Source organism: Neopelma chrysocephalum, unplaced genomic scaffold (genome assembly GCF_003984885.1).
Source record: "Neopelma chrysocephalum unplaced genomic scaffold, ASM398488v2 Primary Assembly neopelma1_22, whole genome shotgun sequence".
Classification (NCBI taxonomy): Eukaryota; Metazoa; Chordata; class Aves; order Passeriformes; family Pipridae; genus Neopelma; species Neopelma chrysocephalum.
Window position 1 is genome coordinate 1,081,128 of NW_020897689.1, and position 12,167 is coordinate 1,093,294.

Genomic DNA, 12,167 nt, shown 5'->3' on the forward strand with positions numbered 1-12,167 from the left:
GGTATCAGTAAAGTATTTATATATTCCATATTTTGTTCCATGCATCAGCTTTCCTTGATGCGTTAGACTTGGAAGTGTGCCATGTGAGCTGAAATGTTGCCATTTATGAAAGGCCACCTTGTTTTAGAAACGGACTAAATCTTTTAGGATACAGGAAGTAAAGTAAATCAGTTTGAGTACAGGCACATCTTTTTGCCCCTTCTCCTGCATGTTTTACCTTGTCTCTTCCTTGTGTGCTTCAGAAGCTGACTGTGCTTACGGTAAATATCAGTGTTCACCTAACAGCTAAATATAGTGATAAAAATAACCTCTACCATAAAAACTGAATGAATGACAAGAACAGTACAGTTTCATGAAACAAGAAATCCACAGAAGAAATATCGTAATTTAAAGTTGGTTTTACAACATTCTTTAATTTTAAATGGAGCAAAATACTTCTGTGGTTAAATCACAGTTCTTCATTCTGAGCTGTAGAGGAGATTCAAGAATGTACATTTCAGAATGTTTTGCCTTTTTTTTTTTAATAAAAAAATATAATCCAAAGCAAATGCACTAGATCTCTGCATACTTGAAACATATTTTCTGAATTTATTAAGTCTTTCACTGCACCAGAGGGTTGTGTGTATGGATTAGGACTAGACCATTATTTCACCATCTTTCTCCATTCTGAACTGATTGCAGTGAACACTACAGAATGAGTTCCAGATGTCTCCTTTTCCTTCCAGTTTGAAGGACTTCTGGTTTCAGCCCCATTTGATCCGAACTGGGCTAAGGAGTGCAAGTCTATCACTGTTTAGAGGGATTCAGTGGAAAAAAATCTGTGCATCTGAAAGAAGTTACTCCCTCTATGTACACAATCTGAAATGTGTGATGCTGGGGGATACTGCCTGTATGAAACTTTCTGGTGTGTCCCTGCTAATTCAGGATTATTGCTTGAAATGTCAGGGTCCATCAGAAAAAGAAAGATAGAAATAGCTTTGCAAATGGGGAGTTTGGTTTGAATTAAGAACGTGAAAATGCTTTTGAATTCAAGAAATTGGGCAATTTTAAGACATGGTGAAAGTTCTTCCAAATTTCAAGCAAAATTCAATGTATATGTTGTTGTATTATAAAACTGGAGCAAATGTACATGAAATCTCACCGAGGCTGGTTTTCACATGTAAAAATTACAGTTTTTCCTCTTAAGGGATTCTTTCTTCCCCTCCCAAACCCTTATCACCTCTGAATATATGAATAGCAGAATATCCACTGAGAGTGTATAAAAAATGTCCCTACAGAAAAAGCTTCATGGAATGACATGACTTAAAGTAAACTTGGCTTGTGAATATGATTTAAATACTATTTTGTCTTTAGCTTTCATATCAACCATTACAATAAAAAGTGTTGGTTGTTTTGTTTATTTTTTTTAATTAAAAAATAAATAGTGATTTGTAGAAGCTGGAGTTCTAGGCTAAGTATCAGATGCTACAAGCTTTAGGAGTTCATGTAGCAAGAAGTGATAATGGTTTTATCTGTGGTCGCTTCACTCTGTACTCCGTCACCGCTTCATCCCCTGAATGATTTATGTCTTAAAGAGCTGCTAAGGTTCTCTGGGCATGCGGGTGGTGGGGCAGTGGTGGGTGCAGAGCTGCTGTAGACAGGTGCTCCCAGTCCCATCACTCCCTCGGAGGTCAGGGAGCCATATGGAAAGGCAGGGAACAGGTAAACAGCAGCAGTAAGAGCAGAATGGCTCCCACGAGGGTTTTGCTATTAAAGGGAGTGGAAAAGAGGGATGCAAAGGCTGTTCTCCTGGGTGGTGTGGTGGTGTCTTCCAAGCATGTGGAAAAGTTTTGCTCTTTGCATTGTACTTCTTCGAAAGCCCCTTTTCCCCACCCCCAGGGAGAGAGTCTCTGCTCTGACCAGATAATCTTGTACTCTGGTAAGAAGTGTTTTGAGGTGTGCTTGAAAGGAGCCTTATTTATATCTCCTTACAGAAGGCACAGCTAGGGAAGTTATGGACAATCAGAGATAAATCCATCTGCCTGCAATCATACAGTAGGAGAGTGGCGCTTAGGTCTTTGCAAGGGGGAGAGAGAGGTTTAAGAAAAGGAAAGTGGTCTGTAAAGGGTGTTTGTCTGTAAAGGGGTGTTTAACCCCTAAGAGGTCCAGAGAAAGGTAATTAGGAACAATCAAGCCTAATGTTATTAGATTTGTAAGAGAAGTACAGAGGTCTGTGGATAAGTTCAGCAGTCTGCAAACTGGGTGGTAGACACTATTTGAGGTAGTAGAAACCATTTGGATCATGGTAGAGCGGCAACCTGAAATTGGAGGCCAAAACCAAAACACTTTTTCTCACTATTGTGTTCAATTTAAGTAACAAAACATTGCCAGCTTTTTGGGAAAGTCTCCCCCTTCCAATCTGAATGCGTTTCTGATCAAACCTGAACTTTGAAATGCAGTGAAGGAGGGAGCAGGAGCCATGTGGTTGGTTACAGCTCAGGATCGCTTTTAGTTATCACCAGCTGAATTGAAGGATACAGGCTGTGCCTGCTTGCTGAGAGCAGCAGTCTGTTAGAGGAGCTCGATTTCTCTCACTCCTTCTTCCACCCACCTCCATCTCCTCTGTGCCTGTGTCTGCGCTCCCACATGCTTCAAATCTGTGTACCTGGACTGCCTTCCTTAACAGTTCAATGTGAGTGTTAGCAGAATGAAAACCAGATGGACCAGCAGTTCCCACTGTTATCTCCCCACCAGCTCTGGCAAGCCTCCCTTTCTCTCTCCTTTCTTGGCATGGCAGAAATATTTGCCTTTATTTAGGAGGGCTGGGGCTCACTGCTGTGCCTCTTTCCCTCTGTTGCAACATGAGCTGAAAGCTATTTATTCCCTTGTTGCTGAGGTTGGTTGAGGTGAGTGCAAGATGAATTTGGCTATTAAGGAAGCAATTAACATTTCAAGATGAGTTTTCGTAGTTCTTTATGTTAAATTAATGGCTTGTTGGAGATACAGATTTAACTGTTTTAGTATAGGGATATGGAAAAGAAATGTGTATAGAATATGTTTAGAAACTTGCTTTTGTTTTCCAGCATGTAATAATTTGCTGTTGCTTGATTTGCAAATCAAACCTCACTTATCTGTATAGCAGCCTTAATATTTAAGCTAATCATTGTGGATACTCTTCCCTCCACATCTGAGGTGGAGGGATCTACCCTTAGATCAACACCACTATAAAGTTGTATCTGTATTCCCCTCATCCTGTTCGGGGGGTGTTTCACTGCTCATCTTCCCCAAACTTGTCTCTAAATTCTATGTGAAATGACTCCCTTTCCCTGAGAACTGAAACATTGCCTGTAAGCATTTCTACAAAGGGCAAAGATGGCTTCTATAATTGCAGTACCTGACACACTGCACCTCTGGGACTTACTTCCTCAGTTTTCTCAGTTTCAGGCAGCTAAAGATTGGTATCTGTTATGTGTTGTTAATTTTTGGGGGAAGTGGGAGTGTGTTTTGGGGGTTTTCCCAACTTCCCCCCTCCCCCCTTTTTTATTTTGGTAACTTTCTCATATTTAAGTTTTCTGGTAATTAAGTGTTTTGAGGCTCTTTTAAACATACTCTTCATTTGTTAAACGTGTGCAATGTATTTAATTTGTTATTGAGGCAAATTTTTTTGTCTCTTGGGGGCAAATTTCTGATAAGATTTTGTCATTGAAGTTTATATCTTGTTAGTAAGAAGAAGGATAACACGTTGCAAAGTGGAGTGACAGAATTTATAGAACATGATGGGCTTTGCTATTGTCTTGAATTAAAACCACAGACTTACGTGCTTGTCCATTAGCAGCAACACTTACTTGCTTTACAAAAAGTTTCATGGAGCTTGGGAAGACTTGTGTAGAGCAGTGTATAAGTAAATAACTGTGGCTGCCCGAGGAAGAGATGGAAGAATTTAACTTATGCCTATTAAAACCTAAACTTGATTGTACTCATCTTTACTCAAGATGGCTCGCTAAATTCCTGGCATGAGTGAGGAAGCCTTAATTTTGCTTTCAGTTGGTAAATGTTGCCAAGTTTTGGCCATTCTTAATAAATGAAACATAAAGGCTCACATGGTTTTTAAAAAATTTTAACATAAAAGTGTCCAAAAACATGTTGGAAGAAAGATTACACTTCTGTAGCTTCTATATCAAATGTCTTGCGTGTTTAGATCTTTAGTTGCAAGAGAAGTGTTAAGTTTTCTACCTGGTTTTGCCTTTTGTTTGTTTTGTTTTCTCAGGTAGGTATGTTCCTGCTTATCTTGCAGGTTTTGAATTAAAGTTGTTCTTATTGTGTAATGTGCAAACTTACATGCTTATTTAAAAACAGTAGTATGTATATGAGACGATTGACTTACCATTTTGGCATGTTGTGTTTATTTTTCTGGTGAATGTGGGAATATCCAGTGGCACTGTGGTAAAGTGATCCAGGAGGTGTGTGGTGTTTACCATAAGTTTCTCTCCATGATTACAAAGAGAAGGGATGGAGAGGGCGGCAGGTGACACAAAGAAGAGACATGAAGAGAGCTGGCTTCAACCAATATACCACCCAATATCTCACCTGTACTATAGAGCTTCAGGTTTTAGTTCTGGAAGAGCTGCCAGAAGGGGATTTATTATCTTTTTGTGTCTTCATCTATTTTTTTCCTCCTGGCTGACATCAGAGCCTTGAAGGGAGGTGGCATTATTGCAGCTTCAGGAGTGCTTGGGAGGTAGCATCAGTACATGCTAGAAAAAACCCTGGAAGATAATGCAGCACTGCTACAAGTCAGGTCTTACCACCTGCATTACACCTTTTTAAGTAAGGTTTAGATGATGTAATTTGGGAAGAGCACACTGGAGTAGATAATCAGGTGTAATCTTTCACAGCAGATGCTGAAATGGCTCGCTTCTTGCATTAGCTTTTAAGTTTTTGTCAGAGGGAGTGTGCTTGGGGAAATAAACCAGTGTGTTCCTGTGGTGTGTGTTGCAGATCGCACTGAGAAGCATTCCACAATGCCAGACTCACCTGTGGATGTGAAGACACAATCCAGGCTGACGCCTCCAACCATGCCACCTCCTCCCACTACCCAAGGAGCTCCAAGAACCAGTTCATTCACGCCCACAACGTGTAATTAGTCTTATTTTCTTTCTTGTCTTACATCTTCTTTCTGTTCTGTGCATAAGGAACCAAAATATGCAAAGGGAAATGTGCATGATGTGACAGGAGCAGCATTTGGTTGTACTGCACTAAAGTAATTAAGCAAAACTAAGCTCACAACATATTAATACATCCTTAAGGTATGAAGATGGTCAGCTCGGAGTTGTGTTGTTATTTCACTGACAACTTGGCCACAGTGTCAAACAACAGCAAGCAGTGGTTTCCTAGGCACTTAATGCTCAGATCAGTCCCCTTGTCAGAAGTACAGGAAATATTCTCTTACATGCCCTTTTGTTGTTTATAGGATCCCGTTCCCTTTTGTATAGAAACATCAGGGAGTTTGTTTGTTTGTTTGTTTGTTTTTAAAGTGGGGATAATTCATAGTGAAAAAAATACTTATTTTCCTCCCACTTACATTTCAATGAAGAATTCTGATTTAAGTGCTGTATAATATCTAGTTAATATTGATATAAAACCAAAATTAAAGCCCTGTCATAATTTTTACTGGAGGTTTTCAGTCTGTGACCACTTCACTTCTCTAAATCACTTGGGGCTGCATCTCTTGTCTCAGCGTGTTGATATAAACACATAAAAAACTCTACTAATCTTGGTGGAATTACTCTGCATTTGTATCAGTGTAACTGAGATTTGAATCTGGCATACTGTCTGACTGTTCTTTTCACAGCCATGAAATGATCTGCATTTCTCTTACTAAGATTTAGCTGCAAATTTTTTGGTCTCTTTTATACTGCCTTGTAATAGTATAAACATGAGAATGTGTTTACATTTCACATTTTAAATAAAACATTTTTAGAACAGTAGAATACATATGCCTAAACAGAATGAAGGCAGCATCTTCTATTTGTCTTGCCTATGTCTGTTTAGTCCCTTTCTGTCTGTTAGATACCTTATTTAAAATTCACCTCTATGCAGAAGGCCAGCTGGAGGCCTTTGTACTACTTATCCCAGGGAACCCTGTCCTGACAATTTACATTGAATTTAAACAGTGAGGAGGGTTTGTGCCAGTTATTCACATAAACTCAGATTTAACCCAGTGACCCTGATCCTGCAAAGATTTGTCTGTTTTGCTTAACTCCAGCACCTGAATCATCCTGGGTGGAGCTTCAGACTGGAGCTGCTCCAGTCTGAAATTAAATTGTTTCTGGGTTTTTGCAGGATTGGGCTCTTGCAGATTAAGCTTTCCAGTGTGATGCCCTTGCCACAGTTCAGGATAATCTTTGGCAATCATAAAAGGAATATGACAGTGTTCTTTAATCACACTTACAGTCCTCAGTGTACTCACAAGATTTTTAGGTGTTTGTTTGATTGATTGAGTTCAGCAGTTTGGAAGGTGTTTGAACCATAGCTGGATATTTGGAGCTCTCTATTTGAAGACTAAAAGCCTAAAAAAAAATCTGATTTTAATTGCTTTTTTACCCTGTCAGATTTTGGATTTTGGCCTTAGCGGTTCCAGCTTGTATGGTAAACAGTCACTTCTGTCACAGTGTCTGTTAAATTTATTATTACTGCAGTGGGAATGCCTGCAGGCCAGAAAGATCAAACTTGTTTTCTGGTCTAGAATATCCTTGTTTTCTTTGGGTTAGATGATTAAAAATTCTTGACATGTCTTATTTTGAAATTCTAAATGCTAAATTCTTTTGTATTAATAACATGGTTTTGTTTTAGAAATTATGTAGATCTTTGCCAATTGGCAAATAGAAATATTATAAAGAAAGAGTTGAAATCATGGAACTATTTCCATATTCCTTTTGTTGTTGGAGAAATCTTTACCTGCCTTTCTGTGCTTTCTTGATCATAGCCCCAGGACCCTCTGCCTATAGCAGCCCCTTACTGGTGACAGAGTTGTTGGGTAGTGTCAGGCTAGGTCAGGGCATGTCGCTATTCTTCCCAATCCTCATTTTCTAAGTTCATGGCATGATGACTTTTGGCTATGCAAGTTTCATGATGTATTTGTTTACTCAGATATCTCACTCTGTAGCACTCAGAGCATGGCTTGGAGTCACATGTGGAGCTGAATTTGCAGAGGCCAACTTCTTTCTATTTCTACTTTTTCCACTTCTTGTTCTCCCTAACCCTTGCAGACAGAATAGGCAACCAAAACTAGGATAAAACACAAGGAGAAACTAACATAGCTTTTTCTGTAGTGCCTCCGGAAGGCAGTCACTAGGGCAACAAAAGCTCCTTCAAAGTTTTGGGGTAGTGATTTATATGTAGTAATAGGTGTCCACCCTCAAAAAGGACTTCCTAGCTAAAAGTAAGGATGACTGATAAAGAAAATGACACAAAAATGGGATGTTTGGCTTCAGAAAGGCTGGTCATTGCAAACCATTGACAGTTCTTCAAGTTGCTCGGTTCCTTGGCTGTGCTTTTAAAGAGAAAGCAATTTATACTAATAGTCGTATGCATTTTGGATTGTAGGCAAGTTCCTGATTTTTTATAGGTTTTTTTTTGGATGGGTTCTGACTGATCCCCAAAAAGAAATCAGCACATTTCTCTGGAGCAGTGGCCAGCTGAGCACAGCTGCTGTTGAGTGCAATCACATGCTGTGTGCCCACACCTTCCCATGTGTTGGTGCACTTGTATTCCTAGGGAGCCATCCTTTTTCTTACCATTTGCTGTCATTTTAGCAAATCGGACTCAAAACAACCTCAATGGCGTGTGTTTGAGTGTTGCTGTTCCAACTAACCTGGGTGGAAAAGAATGTCCTCAGTTTGATTCTGTGCTCTCTTCTGTAGTGTGGATAAGAATCAAACTGAAATCACTGCCAAAAACTGTGTTGTCTTCAGTATGTCTGCATGAGTCTTGTTATAAATTGAGTACTTCAGATAGTTATTCTCACAGCAACCTTGCAACAGGAGGGAAATGCTTGCTTTTTTGTTTTCAGAGATATGGTGTTGGCACGTGAAAGCAGAGAGATTTGCTTGTGGTGTCTCAGAAGTCTTCTGAAGTCTAGCTTCATGCCATTGCTGCAAGGCTTCAGGCCACAGGGAGCATGGCAGCATTTGTACCTGCACAGACGACTTTGTGTGCTTCATATGTTAGCAGCTAGGAAATCTGTAGTGGAAAAAATAACCTTCTCGTTGGGTGGTGTAAGGTTAAAACGTGAAAGTCCTGTTTTATAAACACAGCTGTCAGTCGTGTGTACAAACCACAAGTAAAAATATTCAGAGATAAACTGAGGCTTCATGAAATATGTCTGCACATTTTTTTCTATCCCAAAGAGCAATTTTTTGGGTCTTCAATCGCACATGCACTCATACCTTTTCTCTCTCTGTTTCCCTCTTTCTCTTTTTAAAATCCTCTGACAAAAGGCTGGTATTCAAATGATGCTTTTCAGGTCCAGGAGCATTTTGAAGGGGATGTGTGAGAGGCAGCTGCTGTTACTTCCAATCCGTACACTGTTCAGTACCAGCTACTGGGAAATAAACTGCAGACTGTCGCTCTGTCAAAAGGCTAATTGTCTTTGATTGTGCAACTTAATTAATTTTGAGGTCAAGCACAAAAAACATAAGCTGAGGGATTTTCCCCTGTCTCCTTTTTCTCTCTATCTCTTTTCCCACCCCAATCTTTATTTTATCCTCCTGTCTCTTTTTCTTTCAGTAACCAATGGCACTAGCCATTCACCAACAGCGTTAAATGGAGCTCCATCTCCTCCTAATGGCTTTAGCAATGGGCCATCCTCTTCCTCTTCCTCTTCTCTGGCTAACCAGCAGTTACCGCCAGCTTGTGGAGCTAGGCAGCTCAGCAAACTGAAGAGATTTCTTACAACCTTACAGCAGTTTGGCAATGACATTTCACCAGAGATTGGGGAGAGAGTGCGTACCCTTGTGCTAGGACTTGTGGTAAGCAATAAAACTGGTATTTTTTCTGTCCTTTTCCCTCTTCCTTGCTTGATGTGTTTGTTATATAAACTTGTTGGTCAGATACACTGCATACATTGTACTTTAAGGATTGCAAACATGCAAGAGTGAAGTGCTGGCGCTTGCTGCCAGAGCTAATGTGTAGCTTGACTAGCTTCCCACAAGTGACAGCTATTCCCAACCAGGTATAACCTTGACTCTTTTTGCCAGTACAATATTATGCTGTAATGTTGTGATGGGGTTTTCATTCTATACTGGCAGTACTTCTAATATAGACATACCTTAAATTATGTAATGTAGTTAAAGTGGTTTGACTTGCCTAGTTTAATTGGATGGGGGAAGGAGAGTGCCCTACATATATAGTGCCAGAATACTGGTTAAAAGGATGAGCTGAGTATGTTTGGACTGCAGTTATGCAGTGCAAAACCTTTTCTCAGTATCACTGATCCCAAGATTGTGAGCTTGATTGGGCACTGCTGCTACTTCAGTCACCTTATTGATAAGGTTATCTTTATGTGATGGTATAGCTGAATGAAAATTTCAGCGCTTTCTTACCTACATCTGTCAAGCAGGGCTGCCCTTTTAGATGCAAACTGTTGTGAATCTGGCCCAGGATTCTTTTTATTCCCAGTAAAGTCCTCTCTCTGCCAGACATTGTTGTCTCCCATGTATCTTCTTCAGCAATAATTAGATATACTGGGAAAAATGCTATTGTGGTGCTCTAATTTACATCTGTTCTGAGCAGCTGCAGTTGCCATTGACTTCACTTGGAGCAGAGACTGACAACATTGTTTAGTATTAGGGCTGAGGAGTCCTCTGCTTGTATCTTCACAAAACCCTACCTGACAGTAGTGGGTGCCCCTTCACTTGAATCTGTGTCAAAAGGAAGTCTAATGTAGGCAGTGTAACATCACTAAGTCCTGCTATCCATTTTCTTCTGTATTCAAAATACGTGTTTAATGTGGTTTTGCTTTGTCACATGGTTCTCTCTGTAAAGGGGAACTTGTAAAGAAAAGTAAAGGTGGCTTTGGGAGTATCTGCTTTCTGTTGATTTTCAGATCAAAACTGCTTCCCCACTGTTAATTATAGTTGATTTCTGCCTTCATTTGAGGTCTGAAGAGCAAATTAGGATCCCTTGGGAAAATCCCCATCACACTATTCCCTTGGTCAACCCTGTCTGCATGTGGTCTTCATGATTGTGACCTCAGCTGTAAAGTAATGACTTTCCTACATAGTCTAGAATATAATAAACAGTCCTCTTTATAAGTACAAGAGGCAGTCTTCCTCCTCCAACAAAAAGGAATGTGCCTTTAAGAAGTGGGATCTTTTTGTCTGTGCACGTTAATTATAACTTTTGTACCAGGAACAAAAGTGCAAGAGTTGCCAGTAGAAAATATGATATGATAATAGAAGAAAATAGTAGAAAAATATGAAATAAAAAAAACAAGTTGAGAAAAGCAGCTTTAAGTGATGAAATATGAAAGCATTTGCATGCTTTGCACCTGAGAACTGTACTCTAAGCAACGGGCGCTGTATGTCTAAGATGCTGGTTGTTTTCTTTGAGTAATTTAATAAGGTAATAATTTAATATGCAGCATGCTTTTCTTTATTCTCTTATCAATATCAAGAACAAGTTATTAAGCAATTTCAGAGTCCTTTGGTTACTGTTTCTCGTGCTCAGTGTTTTCATTATTTTGTCACCAAGACAAAATTTTTTTTCTCAACAGAATTCTACTTTGACAATTGAAGAATTTCATTCCAAACTGCAAGAAGCTACTAACTTCCCACTGCGACCTTTTGTCATCCCATTTTTAAAGGTATTGCACAGTTCAGTGATCTGGAAAGTATTTCAAACCATTTTGTTGCTAGGTCACAGATGTGTTACAGTTTTTCTCTTTTTAAGAGAGTCAGGAAAATGAATAACATTTAGGGGCTACTTTCCATAGCTTAGTGCATGTAACCGCATCTGAGTGCATGGTCAGGGGATCATTTCTAGCTGTACACAGGAACTGTCTGTTCCCTAAATCTGTAATCTCTGTTGTTTGATTATATTTTTCATTTGTAGGTATAGAAGCTTTTACAAACAAAGTCCTGAGACTTGGTTATAAATATAATAATATCACATGCTTGCAACAAGCTGGATTTTTGCAAACTTTGCATGATTCAGAGTAAGGGGATTCCAGGAATTCCTGCTACCAGGCCATTTCTGATGTGCTGCTAATCATTAGTACACGATGAGATTGTGATGCTCTGCCATCCAAGGAAAAGACTTCTTCTGATTCCAGCCACTAGTGTAAGCATGGTGTCTTAAGACTGCTGATGACTGTATTCACTGGTTTATGCTTATGCACCTTTTATTAGAATGAAAGATAAAATCTCATCCAAAAGCTAATTAATAAAATACAATACATGATGTTCAAAATATGAAGCAGGCAAGCAAAATCTTCTTTGAAGTCAGGAAGTTATTCTCCCTCTCACCTGCCAGTAACTGTGTCCTCTGAACTGCTGTGGTCTCTGGGCAGTCAATGTTGCCTTCTCAGATCATGTTGTATTCTGTTCTGGTTTTGCTGTGGAGGTGTATTTTCCCAGAGATAAGGTATTTATTGTTCCCATATGTTTTTTTTTTTCCATTGTCACTTTGTGGGTGGACATTCTGCATTATTTTGGTCCATTGGTATAAGTGTTTCTAGCTTTTCTGTTGTCCTGAAGCACTAGTATCCCCAGTGGGTTTGCTTTCATGTTTTCCCCCTACTTAGCTGGCTGTGTCATATGGGCTCTACGCAGAGAACATAGCTGTTACCTTGGTATCCTGCCAGATGCTTTCTTTTGGAATTGAATATGCTCTTCCACTTGCCATTGTATCAACTCTGATATTCCTGCTTAAATCATCTGGTTTATTTTCATGGCATCTAGTTTGTTCTCGTTTTAAAAGCCACTTCAGAATTAATTGACTTTGGTGCCAGGAGCTTGTTAGAAGCTGGCACTAGAGAGTTTATCAGTCAGCCTGCAAGCCCTCTGACCAGGGGAACGCTGCGTGGTATGGACTCACATTCTCACCCTTCTAAATATGAGTCCCATACATCTCACATGGGAGGGGAGAGCTGCATATCAAATCATTATTCATACTGTTTGTTTTCTTCT

The 12,167-nt window shown here is 39.6% G+C and overlaps 1 protein-coding gene across 6 annotated transcripts in view; it reads left to right on the forward strand.

Moving 5' to 3' along the window:
* The window catches only part of RUNX1T1 (RUNX1 translocation partner 1), a 112,612-nt gene that overhangs the window by 57,592 nt on the left and 42,853 nt on the right, over positions 1-12,167 (forward strand). For all 6 annotated transcript variants that reach the window (XM_027679077.1, XM_027679331.1, XM_027679156.1 and 3 more), the window contains 3 exons: positions 4,978-5,115; positions 8,767-9,008; positions 10,754-10,843. In XM_027679077.1, coding sequence (XP_027534878.1) covers positions 4,978-5,115; positions 8,767-9,008; positions 10,754-10,843 — 470 coding nt within the window. The remainder of the gene's footprint in view (positions 1-4,977; positions 5,116-8,766; positions 9,009-10,753; positions 10,844-12,167) is intronic.